Below are 15,685 nucleotides of genomic sequence, written 5' to 3' on the forward strand. Positions count from 1 at the left end.
GAGCTCCGTGGGCCTGGATTTGAACATGAAAGTCAGCAGATTCCCTGAATGCTGTCAGGCAACGTGGGGCTGAACATGAGGCAACGGCCAATATCTCCACGTCAGTGGAGATCTCGTAAACACAGCAGAAGGAGGAGAGAGAGACGGAGTTCTCCCTATGGCACAGGACTCGAATCATTCAGATGAATAACTCTATAAACTGCCCTGAGCGTCATGAGCAGGGACAGTTTTAAGGTCCAAAACTGATGGCAGAGCCCAAAGTCTCCTTTTCAGGGCCCAAAGCCTCCTTTTCTGGATCCAACCCCACCTTTTATGGTCCAAATGCTCACTTCAAGGCCCAAAGCCTCATTTTTAAGATTCACATTTTCACCTTAGAATCCAAAGCCTCACTTTCAGGGATCAAAGGCTCATTTTAGGCTACAAAGTCTCTTTTTTAGGCACCAAAGCTTCACATTCATGGTCCAAAGGCTCCCTTTCAGTTTGCAAATCTCCTTTTTAGATCCCAAAGCTGCACTTTCAGTATTTAAAGCCGCAATTTCAGGCTCCAAAGGCTCAGTTTTAGGATGCAGCCAGTGGTATTGAGGGCCCAAGTCACATCTTGAGTTTCCAAACCCTCATTTTTAGGGCCAACTCCCTGTTTTAGGGCTCAGAGCTTCATTTTTAGAGTACAAAGCTTTGATTCCAGGCTTGAAAGCCTCCTTTTGATGGTCCAAACCCTCATTTGCAGGGTCCTCAACCTCATTTCCCATTTCCAGGCCTCACTTTTAAGATTCAAGGACTCATTTCAAGGGCCCAGAGCATCATTTTTAAGTCCCCAGTTCTGACTTTGAAGGTCCAAAGCCTCATTCCCAGACTCCCAAGCCTTCTTTATAGTGATTTCTTAAGGAGTCCAAAGGCTCATTTTTGGGCTCCAACCCTCAGTTTTAGCTTCTAAAACCTCCTTTTCTGGGACCAAAGCCTCGCTTTCAGGAACTATAGCCTCAGCTTTAGGATCCAGTCTGCAATTTGGACGGACCAAAGCCTCATTTGGACAGTCCAAATGCTCATTTGGTGGGCCCAAAGCCTCATTTGAGGGTCCAAACTCCTCATTTAGGCTACAAAGCCTCATTTGTTTCATGTCCCAAGCCTCATTTTGAGCCTCCAAAGACCCATTTGTAGGGTGCAAAGCCTTAGGTTTTGGTCCCAAAGCATCATTTTAGGGCACCAAACCTGATTTCAGGGTTCAAAACCTCCATTTCATTGCCCAAGCCCCGTTTTGAAGGCCCAAATCCTCCTTTGGAGGCTCCAAACTCTCATTTCTAGGCTCCAAAGCCCCCTTTGACAGCTCAAAGCCTTCACTGGGGTGCCCAAACCCTATATTCAGGACCAAAGCTTCAGTTCTTGGGGCCAGAGAGGAACCAATGGGTTTCCCTCGTTTTCACAGTCCCAAGTGTCATTTGTAGCGTCTAGCCCATGCTTTCTAGTGCCAAAAGAGTCCTTCTGAGGGCCAAAATCCTCATTTTTTTTGTTCCAAACGTCTCTTTTATTCTGCATAGCCTTTTTGGGAGGCCCACAGTTTCATTTTTAGGGTTTAAACTCTCACTTTCAGGGCACCAAGCCTCTTTTCAGGGTCCAAAGCTACATTTAGAGTGTCCAAGGCCTCATTTTTACTTTCTCAAGGCTTAGTTTTGCTCCCAAAGCATCATTTTGGACTTCAAAGCTTCATGTTAGTGGTCCAAAGCCTCTGTTTCAGATTGCAAAGTCTCCTTTATAGACTCCAAAGCCTCATTTTGACTTTCTAAAGCCTCAATTTCAGGCTCCAAGGTGGCATTTTGAGGATCCAGACAGTCGTTTTGAGGGCCCAAGCCACATCTGGAGTGTCCAAACCCTCATTTTTAGAGTCCAAACCCCTCTTTTAGGGCTCACAGCCTCATTTTTAGGGCCCAAAGCTTCCTTTTTAGAGTACAATCCTTTGATTCTAGGGCTAAAAGCCTCCTCTTTAAGGCCCAAAGCCTCATTTTCAGGTTCCACACCCTCATTTGCAATATTTCCAAGCCTCGCTCTTAAGGTTCAAGGATGCATTTAAAGGGCGCAGAGCGCCATTTTTAAGACCCCAGTTCTGCTTTTGAAGGTCCAAAGCCTCACTTTTAGAGTCCCAAGCCTCATTTAAAGGGTCCAAACCTGTCTTTTACTAACAATAGCCTTTTTTCAGGACACACACTGTACGGGCTGGCGAGGGCTGGATCCTTGGTGCTCCGTGGCAGGTGGGCTGGATCTCCAGGCACAGGCGGTGGCTGCTGGCATCGGGTCTGACTCTCAGGGGTTCTGGGGCATGCGGGACAGCTGTCTGGGCGTGTGGGGCGGCTGCTGGTGTCAGGCCGGGCTCACGAAGCTGCAGAGAGGCGCCTGTGAAGAGAGGAGGCTGCTGAGGCCCCGCCGCAGCTGCGGTGCCACGTGGGTGCCAGGGTGCGGGGCAGCGCTGGGCACCCTGTGGGGTTTGGGCACCTGGCTGCACGTGGGAGCTGTGGGCACGGAGAGCTTTGTGCAGAAAACGGGGCGCCCCGCACCCCTCGGCTGGGGCTCTGCTCGCCTGCCCATGGCTCGTCTCCTCTCGGCCCTGACCATCCTGACCTGCCTGCTCTGCATGTGCCGGGAAGGAGACCTGACCCCGGCAGGCCGAGGGGACCAAAGCCGGGCACGGCACTGCAGGGCCAGGAGAGCCTCCTGGTCGCCTTTCTCAGCGTGCCTGGCAGGGACCAGCGCTCGCCTCCATGCCCATCCCTGACCAGGCAAGGGGACAGCCTCGGCTCGCTGTTCGCTGAGGTGCTCTCCATCCTCTCTTCACAAGACCTATCCAAAGGGATACGTACCCCTGCACAGACAAAAGCCCTGCCTGTGCTGAGAACGCCCACGCTGGCAGTGTTGGGCTGCAGGTGGGACAGACTGACTCCTTCTCCAACGCAAGGCACAGAGCTGGGAAGGTTCGTCACCACGGTCTGCGTTGCTGGGACACCTTGGCTGCGGTGAACATCTCGGATTTACGGCATCACCTAACAGAGTGATTTCTGCTGTGGGGTTCACTGGTAGGGAGATGTGACTATTGCAGTTCTCACTTTCTATGCCAATGTCATCCCTTGTTGTTTTCACTTTCTGACCTTCCTCTGCCTACGTCTCTCGCTGGGTCTGCTCTTGTCGAGGGAGGGTCACTTGTAACCCACACTTGGCACAGTAAGAAGGGGTTTCAGAAAAGAATGCCCATGAATTGAGAGGCCAGTTAAAGCATCTTACAGCAGAAACCTCAGCCGAGTCTAGCCAATAAGGAACTCGGCACTCCAGAATACTCTCAATGCTTCGTGACCAATAGCAGCCATCTCCTACAGAAGTTTGGCAAAAAAACCTCCCAACAACTCACCCTTTTCTCTTCCTCCACAGACAGATCACACCACACAATGCCATCCCAAACAGCACCGAGCCCAAGACTGCCACGGCGCCTTCTATGCAGTATTTCTGGAAATCATTGGGATCCACAGCATTTGAGCTTCTCCTGCCATCCACACCTGGAGGAACAATTCTGCACGTTAGTGTGTCCTGCGCACGACTGGCACTCTCACAGGAGGGCTGACATTGCCAGGAAATGCTCTCTCTCACTTTGTTAGCATCTCTGAAGGAGTGAACATCCTGGGCCTGCAATGTTTCAGTAGAAACAAAGGAAACTCCCAAAGCCATTGCAAACCAATGCACTCTGGAGCCTCTCTTTCTCCATCCCTGCATCAGGGAGTGCCACCCCCACCTCTCCCTCCCCAGCCCAGCACCCACACCCCGAGGGGACGGACTCAGGCCCTCTCACGAGACACCTCAACATTGCTCTCCCCCTTTGCCTTTTCTCCACCGTGGGCACCACTTGCAGGCAGAGGTGCCCTCTAAGCCTGTGCCTCATCTGCCAGTGAATCCCTTTGCCCCTCAGCTCACAGCAGGGATCCCCCTCTCTTGGGCCTAGGGCCTCTAGGGACGCACGGCAAGCTCTGCGATGCGGGTACTGAGGGAGGTCCATTCGATCAAGAGTCACATTTCCCATCGTCTACTGAACGTGGTTCAGATGGCCTCCTTCCCAAAATGGCAGGGTTCTGAAATTCCTGGGAAAGGGGTGCGGTGGGAGGCGAGCACTTCACCACATCCACAGAGGGTTACCGGTGTCTCTCTGGCACACTGCTGGCAAGAACCTCCACACCCCCGAGACGACAGTCATCCTCAGAGAGCCGCTCCTGGCTCCCTTCAGAACACTTGCTCTGTACTCATAGTTTGGCTGCTGACACCATGTGCAGTAGCCGGCACCAGGGGAAGAGCCTGCAGACACCCAGGGATTTTGAGATCTGACACTGGATGACCCAGGGGCAGCAATTACCTGGCACGCCGGTTGGTTGAATTGCCCCCGTTTTTCCATCAGAGACTGGCAATGAGGGACTGCCTCCTTCCTCAAGCGCCTCCTTCTCCACGGTCTCACGGTCCATCTCTTTAGAAAGAAACAGGGTCAGTTTAAGTAGAAGTAACCGTTCCTCCTCAGGAACACGGTATCTTCAGGAGGCAAAATACATTAATTACACTCAGAAACAAAGCCTGGGCGTTTGGGGGTGCACCTCATCACTGGTCCAAACAATGTGTCATTCACGGAAAAAATTTAAGCCCTGGACACTTTCCAGTTTACCAGTAGATGGGAAAACCTGACCTGCTGAGAGACTGGGAGATTGCACGTCATCTTCCTGTTCACATTCCACTCAGTTCATTTTGGGCAAACTGCAAGGTGACGGTAAAATACTTCCTTCAGAGAGGACAGGAGGACGCTGCAGCCAACTCAGCTGGGGAAAGAGCCCTTCGGAGAAGCACGTCCCATCATGCCAGCCCCATCACACACTAAGGGTAACAGCCCCACGCAGTGGAATGAACCCCAAGCTCTTGCAACCATGTTCTGGGCACTTTCACAAGTGGCAGTGAAGAGCCCACAGCCCCCCAAAACAAGAGGAAAGCCACAACCAAGGTATCTAAAACACAACTACACACAGAGAGCTAAAATTCACAGCCTTTCATTTCAGCTGCCTTCAAGGTAGCTGTCCGGCCTCAAGCTGGGTGTCCAGCTTTCACCTGTCCCTGACCACGAGCTGTCACACAGAGTCCTCAAACATCAAGGACAACAACGGGGCTGGACCAGGCGGTGAAGTCGGGGCTGCTCCGACCCTGGCCAGGGCATGCCTGCAGCCCCGGCAAAGTCTGCCGGTCTCAGCGACCCCAAGCTGCCTGCGCATCCTCTCTGCCGCCCAAGGGCTCTCTCCCCTCCGGCCACTGGCAGCAAGGTGTGAGCACCACCAGTTCCTGCCAGCTGGATACCAGCGTCTGCCCAGAACAGCTCTGGCCAGCAATGGGATAACTGGGGCAGCAGCTGTGCCTGGCACTCAGCTGCAACCACAACTGGCAGCAGAGACTCTGCACCATCTCTGCAGCTCACCAGCACCTGCGAGGTGTGCAATCGAGTGTCAGTGCAGCGAGGCTCTCATCGAGCCCTTTCTGCTTGTGCTGCCTATGGCTTGTCCATACAGGTGTCTACAACCTCAGCTTCCCAAGCCTCCTGCTTAAGAGTGATATACACCCACCATGTGCCGCTTTCTCCAGTTGTCCCAGGATTTCCTTTAGGACTTCTGATGACTGCTGGGAAGATTGCCCTAGGCTGGCTTTATACTTTGCTCTTTGAGGACCTTAACAGAAAGGATCCAGTTAGATTTCTCACTACTAAAATACTGAAAATGAGTGCTTAGCCTGTGAAGTCAGCCAAGACTGACTACTCACCCCTGGGATGCCAGCTGAGCTCCAGCGCAGGATTCAGCCGAGGAGCTGGAGCCACATCTGCAACCAAACACCCATGACACGTTTCCATCATACACTGTGATACACACCACCATAACTGAATAGCAGAACATACACGGGGATCACGGAATGTCACGGCACACACAATGCAGGTCTATATTCTCACACCTGCACACATTTGGGCTTTGAGCTGGCAGCTCTCAAAGGCAGTAAAAAGCCATGACGTACCCATGCGATCTCCCTGCGCCTCAGCCCAGGCACCCAGCCGGGAAGCTGGATATCCATCGCCCCCCGCCACCTCTGGAAACAAACAGAAGAGAGCAGCTCCCGTGAAATATTTCAGTAGACTTCCTCAGAGCTGAATGGCAGGGAATGCAGTTCAAACGCGGGATTGCTCCATGGCACTCCGCTCTCCCTTCCACTCAGGAGCATCGTGCAGACAGTTCCTGGGTGCCTGGACCATGCTGATCCAAAACAACCCATGCACGGAGCTGTTGGGAGAAAGGACTCCCTGGAGCTCCCACCAGCTCTAAACTCAACCCCAACAAGCCCGCTGGCTTTGCAGCAGGCACCTGAAGCAGCACAGGCTCGCAGAGTCTGGCAAAGACAGCTTCCCAAGGCAGAGTGCCCCAGGGGACATCACTCAGCCTGACCCATTCCCTCTCTGCTCTTCTGCATGTCTGAGCACATGCCAAGAAATTATTAAGTAAAATTTCATAGGAACAGAATATGAAACCCTAAATGCTCGTGCATTCACGTGACATACCTGTGGGATCGCCCTGAGGTTCCCGGACAAGGTCAGGCTGAGAAGTCTGGTGGCCGTCGCCTACAGGCACAGCTGTAATCAAGCACGTTTCCATTAGATGTTGTGAGCTACTTCTTTCCCAGTGACCTGCAGTGACCTCTGCAAAAGCCCCCTGCAGCGGCTGCAGCCCCTGTGCCTCCCTGCAGGGCGTCTGCCTCCCGCTTGCCCGAGGAGCTGGCCACAGCCCACCCGTCTCAGCCCAGCCCTGCTGCTCTCCCGGCCCTGCCCCACTACATCCCTGGCCCTGCTGCCACCCCGAGGTGCGGTGGGCTCCGCTCCATGCTGCCCAGGGCTGGGTGCCATCCCTTGCCCGTCTGCCTACCTAATTCCCGCGCTCGCCACGGAGCAGCCTGTGCCTCCCAGGCTTGCAGGGCCACCAGGAGAAGGAGAAGAAGGAGGTGGGTGGGGGCCACAGCCCCCCACGCCTGCACCATGCTGCTGCTGCTGCTGCTGGCAGTGCCAGAGCAGTGCCCGTGGCACAGCAGAGCACATCTCGGAGAGGCACAGCGGGGGTCTGTGACCTCACAGCCCAGCCTCCCCATCGCAGCCACGCCCCCGGCGTTTCACCCCTCCCCCTGGAACGCCCCGCCCCCACATCTCCCCTCGGGAGGGCAGGGCTCCCGCAGGGGAGGAAGAAGGAGACTGCCCAGCTGGAGCTGAATCTGGCTGCTGCCCTCAAAGACAATAAAAGATGTTTTGAGAAATGCATTACCCACAAAAGGAGTCTAGGGAGAATCTCCATCCTTTACTGGAGGCAGGGGGAAACAGGGCCAAAGGCCAAGGAAAAGGCTGAGGTACTTAATGCCGCCTTTCCCTCAGTCCGAGGCTCCTCAGTCCAAGGAGCTGATTGTTTTGTACTGCACTGACACAGGGCAAAAAAGAAAGGCTGTTTGTCTTGTCTGAACGAACGGCTGGAGAACTGTTACTCACTTGGGCCAGCTGTGAGCTTGGTGTTTGCCCTGGCACATCCAGAGATGGGATACACTGGAGGCACACACTGCCCGTTCCTGGTCACGGAGGGCTCCAGACAGCAATGAGGACCTGGAGAGCAGCTGTCTCCCACGGCGGGTTTTGCCCCTTTCCATGTGTAAGCCGGGGCTTTGGTTTTGGTGGGAGTGAAATGAATGAACCTAGGAAGAAAGGCATATGAAAGGTCACCGGCAGGCAACTGCCCATTTAAAGCTCCTGTGTACCTGGAGCAGTTGGAATTGCCAGCCTCATCAAATTGCCTTTAAATTATTCCCTGTAAATGACCTTAACAGGAACCGGGGCCTTCTGCCAGCACGGTTCCAGCGAATATTGGCCGGGGCAGGGAGGGGGAAGGGAGGATGGGGTGGGGGAACAAGCCTTCCTGAAAACAACACTAACCACCATACAGACCCTTGGTCCTGAGATGCAGCGCCGGGCCGAGGGGCAGCCCAGGCGGGAGAGCGACCCTGCGCTCAGCAGGACCAGGCCGCTCTCTCCTCTGCCGCCATCAGCAGCGCTGGCAGGATGAGCCCTCCCCTGCCCGGCCTCTGCCTCGGCTGCAGCCGGCAGCCAGGGAGGCTGGGAAAAGGGAAAGGGGTTTGTGCTGCTCTCACCAGGGCTGTCCTCAGCCAGGGCTGCACTGGTGGGAACTGGTTTCGGCTGCTGAGCGGGGCCCCCCCGCCTGCCCCCGGCCCCGCTCTGCCCCCATTCTCCTCAGGCCGCTCGGCCTCTGGCCCCTGCGGCCCCGCCCCAGGCCGCCTGGCCCTGAGAGGCCAACACCGGCTCTGCTGATTGGCTCAGCTGTGGCCAATGGCGCGGCTCTGGCTGGGTGGGCGGGAGCAGCCCGGGCCTCTCCTCCCAGAGCCGCCTGCGCCCCCTCAGGGGCGAGCGGGGCCTGAGCGGGGCCAGGCTGATGCAGTTTGGTGCCAAGGGAAAAGGCAGCAGGAGAGCAGCACCAAACCCCAACCCAAAGAGCTTCCCCCAGCCCCGCCCTTCCCAGGCTCAGCCTCACTCCTCCTTCCCGACTCCTCGGCCCCCTCTCCCCTCCCAGCGGTGCAGGGGGACGGGGAATGGGGCTGCGGGCAGCCCACAGCGCCTCGGCTCTGCCGCCCCTTCCTCCTCACGCCATTCCCCTGCTCCTGCCTGGGCCCCACGGGCCGCAGCTCCGGCCAGAGAACCTGCTGCTGCCTGGGCTCCTCTCCAGGGGCCGCAGGGCCTGCCAGGAGCCTGCTCCGCCCTGGGCTCCTCTCTAGGGCTGCAGCTTGCTGGTGGAGCTGTCGATGGCTGCCTGAGGGTGACAGCGTTGGTGGCTGGGTCCTCTTCCAGGCGTCCATTTCACAGCTGCTTGTCCTTGACCATGTCCAGAGGGCCATGGAACATCGCCAGGGATGGAGACTCCACAGTCTCCCTGGGCAGCCTGTGCCGCTGCTCGTCACCCGCACAGCACCCTTTGCATGTCCCCTTTCTGGTCTGGGCATGAGGTCCCTGTCAGCCCGTCTCTGCAGCCTGCCCAGGTCCCTCGGGACGGCAGCACGACCCCCTGGCCTAAGTGCCGCTGCTCCCAGACTGGTGTCACCAGTCAGCTTGCCGTGGGTTCACTCTGCCCCATCCTCCAGAACATTAATTAAGGAAGATGATAAACAGGATCAGACCCAGTCTTGACCCCTGCGAGACACCCCTGGTTACTGGCCTCGCACTAGGCTTGGTGCCACTGAGCAGCACCCTCAGGGCCCGGCCGTTCAGCCCGTTTCAGTCCCACTCGCTGTCGTCTCAGCCAGCCCATTTCGGTTGGAGTGACTTGATCTCTATATTTAAAAAGAAGAGATTGCAAGATGGGCCCAGGCAAGCACACAGCTTTCAAAATCCCAAGACATAAACCTCCCACACTGGGCATTTCCTCCAATTGCCCCAAAACCTACAGAGAAGAAAACACCCCAGGAATTACAAATGCAAGGCCAAGGAGTGTTTTTAATTCTGGCTTTGGCTTTTCTGACTGTGGGTACCAAGTGAGTGTTGTTTTTGCAAGGCGATCCCAAGAGCTGACCAGGGCTTAAAGCTCTTCCTCGAGGGACCTGTGGGCAGGTGGACTAGCCGGCAGAGCTGTCTGAGTCTCTGGAAGGTCTCTCTGAGCATTTCCTGGCCAGAGGCAGCACTGGGAGGCGGGACAGGGTGGGCTGCTGGTGCCCTTTGTGCAGCTTGGTCCCTGCTGGGGGCACTTTTGGTGCTTCCTCGTTTTCTCCTCTTCCTCCTTTTTCTTCTGCTGCTCCTCTTCTCTGGCACAGCAGAAGAAAGATGCTGTGCTCCTTCTTCAGCCAGGGTCACAATCTGTCCCCGTCACCGCCGCAGCGCCCCGAGTCTTTGTCTGGCGTGCATCGCTGGGGCGCTGAAACCCTCCTCCTCCTCCTCCCTGCTGAGGCATCATAATCTGTGGTGTCCAGAAACTGGCTGCAGACATCATAGCCCCGCTGCGGGGATCTGCTCCGCTCTCTCTGCCTCAGCAGGGTTTGCTCCCGAGCAGCCCTGCGTGTGGGAGCCCACTTGGAGCTGGTGTTGGAGGGCCCTGGAGCTGTGTCATCCCTTGGGGCTTGGTCACGACATGGAGGAGTTGTTCTCCACCTCCTCCTCCCCCTTCCTGAGCTGTGGTAGTCCAAGATCTCCACAAACTGGCCGTGGAGATCATAGCCCTGCTGCAGGGATCTGCTCTGCTCTCTCTGCACTGGCAGGGTTTGCTCCCGAGCAGCACTGGGTGCAGGAGCCGACTGGGAGCTGCCGTTGGAGGGCCCTGCAGCTGTGTCATCCCTGGGAGTGCAGTCACACCTTGGAGGACCAGTTCTCCTCCTCCTCCTCCCTGCTGAGTTGTCATAGTCGGTGGTGTCCACGCACCAGCTGCGGAGATCTTTTCCCCACTGCGGGGATCTGCTATCGGGCCGGGGTGGGGATGCCGGTTCCGGGGCAGTGGTTCCCGTTGGGAACCGCAAGGTGGTGCCGCCTTTCATAGGGGTGGCCGCCTTTCACCAGGGAACAAAACGGAGGGACAAGGAGCACCAGTTCAGAGTCAACCTGTGGCTGTATCTTGGGGGGAAGATAAAATTCATTGGAAATGAACCTATAAGAGACCAGGTGCTTTGCTCCACGAGCCTCATGGACACAGTCCTGTACCTGGGAAGAGTGGAAAAGAAACCCTCAGCAACCCAAATGTGCCAGCCAAAGCTGGAAACAGGCACGCTTACAGCCCTGGGCAGGTTTTTCTTCATCCAGCTGGTGCAGCTCAGGGAGGAGGTGGGAGCTCTGCCGGCAGTTGAGCAGCCCTTCGTCAGCAGTGCACGGGGAAGCCCAGGGGCTGATGGCTACAGGAGGTGCCCGGGCCGTGGCAGCTGTGTGGCCTTGAGGGGGCACATTCCCATGTGGGCCCATGTCACAGAGGGGCAGTGATGCAGCACCCACCCGGCGCTTGTGACCTCACCTGGCCGGGGCTTGAAATGCTGAAGAGCAGGCCAGCGAAAGCTAGTTGGGCTGAGCTGGCCTTCGGGATAACTCAGCTCCTTCCATTGCTACTTGCGTAGCAATTATTTCTTTGCAATCAGGTGACAGGACTGGCGCTGATCTTCTCTTTCTGGAGCATGTCCTGACATCCTTTGTCATCCAAAGCTTTCCGCTCTGTTCCTGAGAGAAGGAATGGCCGCAAAGAGGAATGACTCCTGTGAGTAAGGGCTTCACCATTGGACTTTGGGAATCCCCAAAGGCGACGGACGTGGCTGCTGCTCCATCCCTGACTGTGGATGTGCTGACAACCTAGAGTGAATTCTGGGGCGTTTCCTGGTAGCAGCCAGGCTCACCCAGGTGTTTTTGATTAGACACAGGAAAATGAGTTTTGTCCGTCATCTGCCACGATGTACAAGACTTTGAAAGATGACATTGCTCATGGAAAGAGCTGACATCAGTAGGGTTACGTTCTGGGCTAGGTGCTTGCTTTCATGAAGTCACTATCAGGAAAAGGGAAGACTTGACCTGATAATCCAATTCAAGGCTCTAGAGGGAAAGGAAGGTAGGCCGAGCCACAGAAATCAGAGTGTGGCTTTCCTGGAGTTTTGGCAAAGGAAGCAGGGCAACAGACTCTTTTCCAAAACTGCTTCTTGACCAGTCATTGTCAATGGCAGTGTTAGGCTTCCCCCAGTGTTTCTGTGTTGGAGGTTAGAGCTGCTTGTCCTGGGGGCTCCTGTACAGAGCTTGACTTTTAAATGATGCTTTTGTGCAACCACATCGTCTCCTCTCTTTTCAAATGTCATTTCCCTGCAGCCATTGCCGAGGGAATGGCTCCGCCGCAAAGGATCCTCTTTCCCCTGGAGAAGCTTTGCATGGCCTAGCAGCAACCAGGCAGGGTCGGAGCGGGCCTCTACAACCTGGGCAACAGGCGCTTCCTCAACACCATCCTGCAGCGTTTGACTGCGGGGAGTGGGGAAGGAGCCTGGGGCCACAGCAGGGCTGTGCCCGCCCCAGCTGTCCCCAGCAGTGGCCCCAGCCGTGTGCCCGTGCCCCCCTGGGGCTGGCTCTGCGCGGGGCAGAGGCATGCGCTCTGCCCAGGGAAGGAGCCCCATGGCCGCAGTGGGCACCTGGGGCGGCCCCGTGGTCGCAGCTGCGGGAGTTGCTGGGTGGTGCCAGCCCCGTCGCCGCGTGGCCCCACACGGCCCCGTGTCACAAAGGGCGTCCCAGGGCCGGGTGGCCATAAATGGCATCCCCGCGCAGCTCCTGCCGTGCTCTCTCCCGGCGCTGGCGCCTGTGCTGGAGAGAGCAAGCGTGGGCTGAGCTCGCCAGCGGGGTCACTCAGCTCCTCGCTGTCTGCATTTCATTCTACGTCCTCCTTTTCTTCCCGGAAATTTCATCCGTTTCTTCTCTCTCCCCTTCCCGCTAATTCCAGTTGGTGGCTAAGGTAATTGTTAGTTTCCTTTTGGACAGGGGATTGCGGAGATCGAGACAGGGTGGAGGTGTGGCTTGGCCTGTACCTTCCGAGGGGCCAGCTGAGCTCTACCGTTACAGCTTGGGTCGACACAGGCTGCCAGCATAATTCCTTGTTATCTTTTATGTAACGCATCCGAAGAGGGACAAGCCTAGGGAGAGCGGTCTAGGGCTTTGCGAAACCAAACCAGGAGGATCTCCTTTAAAAGCTGACTTCCTTGCAGGCATGAGTGTCGGAATGGCTGTGCCGGGAAGGGACGTGTTTCCTCCGCAGAAGATTTGCATGGCCTGGCAGCAAAGACGCAGTGTCGGAGGCGGCCTCTTCAACCTGGGCAATACCTGCTTCCTCAACTCTGTCCTGCAGTGTTTGACGTACACCCCGCCGCTGGCCAACTACTTGCTCTCTCGTGAGCACAGCCAGTCCTGTGAGTCCTTGCTACACCTTCTTTTACATCTCTTGGGCGGCTCTGAAGGATGAAAGAACAACAGGGACTCTGGGAAGACAGCTCTTCCTTTTCCTCTAGAAGCTGCCTTCCAATATTGCCTTCAGAGCAGGCTCAGCATAGCGTAGGCAGCGCGTTAGTTTGGTTTCACGTGCTGCGCTCCTACTCCCAGGGAAGATCATTTCTTGCTTCCCGTGCTTAATGAAGTGCCTTCGGAAGGCATGCCTATTTCTTCTCTACAACTCTGTGCAGTAAACCGCCACAGGGCTGTTGAGCCACTGGCATCTGAGGAGAAGCGGATGTAGAAGGGAGAGTGGAGATTGCACCTGGAACTTAAACGTGGGGTGGTTTGGTGGTTTTTTCCTTGAAGCTTTTCCATAGCTGTGTATATTTTAGCTGACCGAGAGGCTCGCTTGCTTGCTTCCTCCCTTCCGTCCTTCTTTCCCTCCCTCTTTAGGTGCGAAGCAAGGCTTCTGCATGATGTGTACCATGGAAGTGCACATCGAGGAGGTCCTGTCTTGCTCGGGCAGTGCCATCGAGCCTACGCCTGTGATCAATGAGCTTCCACGTGAGTCATTTCAGACGGTTTCATTTGGAGGTAGTTTGGATTTCTGACAAAGCCCGCGTCCAACTGCTTTTGCCGGGTTCATGTTAAGGAGGAGAGCTTTCAGAAGGGTAAGCCTTTCCTTTTTCTCTGAGATCAATGGGAAAACCTTCTTCTTTCTCAGGAATAGGAGACCATTTCCAGCTTGGCACTCAGGAAGACGCGCATGAATTCTTCTACTACACCGTGGATGCCATGCAGAGGGCTTGCTTGAGCAGAAGCAGCGAGTAAGCAGAAGCACATGACCGTTGAAACGTTCTCTAGCCCTTTTGACTCCTTGCTTTACAACCGCCACTGAAAACCTCTGTCCGGCCCTTTCCTAACAAGGAAAACTCGTGGAAGAGCTAACTCTCTGCCTTCCACCTTCTGAGCTCTGATTACCATTTCTTTCCAGCTGGGACACAACTTCTCAAGCTAGCACGCTCATTCATCAGGTCTTTGGAGGCTTTCTAAGATCCAGAGGTACTTTTTAAAAATATTTCCGTCCTTAGAGTGAGCCGTGGCTCTTCTTCTCTTTGTGGTAAACAGCTCCTAGCATGCGGCAGGAGGTCCGGTGTGTCTAAAGGCGTAGGTGTTGGTCCTTGAAATGGGCAGTTACTCTCCTTCCCTACCCGAGAAGCATTTCTCTTTGCTTCTTTTGCAGTAACGTGCTTGAGCTGCAAAGCCGTTTCCGACACCTACGAGACATTGCTTGATATTGCTTTGGATATCAAGGTGAGATGTTATGAAATGGTGGTGCCAACTGTTTCAGGGCCCCTGCGGGGGGCCTAGTTTATCTCCAGTAAACTCTGTTGGCTTCCAGCTGTGGGCTGTTACCAGGCAAGAGCTTGGGGGTGGACGGGAAGGGAACTGGGCTTGTGTGCTCCTTCTGCGGAAGCCCTGCAAATGGTCTCTCTGGGCTGGGTGCTGGGTGTCAGCTGGGCAAAGAGTAAGGAAGGTATGGACAGCCATCGTGACACTGTCACACCACCCTGCTTGGGACTCCCTCACTACGCGTCTGATTGATGCTGGAGGGATGGGTTTGATTGCTTTTGCTATTTTGAACCACGCCTACCACAGGAACTCTGCTACCGCCCAGGGGTAGCTGTTTATTGGGATAACGCTGGTACCACGCGGGTAGCTATTTCCTGGGGTTTTTGAGTTTCCAGGAACTTAGTGCTCTCCTTTCTTCCTCATCCAGGCAACCTCATCTGTCACTGGAGCTCTGGAAGACTTTGTCAAACCTGAGCAGCTGGATGGTGGAAATGGCTATAAATGTAGCAAGTAAGATTTCGGCCAGTGCCACCTTCCTAGCAGATACTGGGTTAGGGTATTGCATGTCTGGGAGCACTAGTTGTGTTTGGACTGAATTGAGAAACCCAGTCAGGAGACAGCTTGGCTTTTTTTTCTTTTTTTTTTCTTCCCCTACAACTAATCCACGCGAATCATCCAGAACTTGGAAAAGAATGCATTTGTTTCTAAGATGGGTATTTCTTTCCCCTTCTGCCTGAATACTTGGAAAGCTTGGATGAGAATTTTATTGCTGGCATTGTCTGCCCTGGAGGTGGTCAGGCTTCCTAGCTATGAAATTGCCCACTGAACTAGCCCTATGGCCAGAAGGGAAAAGACATGTCCCATATGCAGTGGTGAGCCGAAGCAAGGCGGCAGCCCTGGACAGTGATTTGGCAACAGCAGCTTCCTCAAGAAAGCCATCAACAGTTTTGTTTCCAAGGCTTTTTGGATGCTTGCGTCTCTGTCCAGGAGACCTCAGTCCTCGGAGCAGCAGCAGCCCCCGCTGGCTCTCTCAACAGCGTCATGCCTAGTTCTTGTACTGTCAAGACTCCAGACTGCTGCTCTCCAAAGGGAGCCGCCCTAGCCCAAAGCTGCCTTCAGGGAGAGCATATGGACTTCAGGGGTCTGAAATGCAAGCGGGCATACGATAGTTGGGCAAAACAAGCCTGAACTCAACCCTACATGGATGGCGGGCGCAGCGGGGAGAAGACAGGTTGCAACAGCTGGGTCTGTGCTTGTTCTCCAGGTGTGAACAGCTGGCCACTGCGTCCAAGAACCTTACAATACATCGTTCCTCCAATGTCCTGA

The 15,685-nt window shown here is 55.3% G+C and overlaps 1 protein-coding gene across 1 annotated transcript; it reads left to right on the forward strand.

The window, feature by feature from the left end:
• The first annotated feature begins 12,842 nt into the window (after positions 1 to 12,842).
• On the forward strand, positions 12,843 to 14,873 carry LOC148052433 (ubiquitin carboxyl-terminal hydrolase 42-like). Its single transcript, XM_087730136.1, has 6 exons — positions 12,843 to 12,984; positions 13,460 to 13,570; positions 13,731 to 13,833; positions 14,001 to 14,068; positions 14,250 to 14,320; positions 14,787 to 14,873. The coding sequence occupies exons 1-6, from the start codon at positions 12,843 to 12,845 to the stop codon at positions 14,871 to 14,873; spliced, it is 582 nt and encodes a 193-aa protein (XP_087586262.1).
• The last annotated feature ends 812 nt before the right edge of the window (positions 14,874 to 15,685 follow it).

The sequence above is a fragment of the Nipponia nippon genome, unplaced genomic scaffold (genome assembly GCF_047370975.1).
Source record: "Nipponia nippon isolate SJK-2023a ecotype South Korea unplaced genomic scaffold, ASM4737097v1 scaffold_48, whole genome shotgun sequence".
Taxonomy (NCBI): Eukaryota; Metazoa; Chordata; class Aves; order Pelecaniformes; family Threskiornithidae; genus Nipponia; species Nipponia nippon.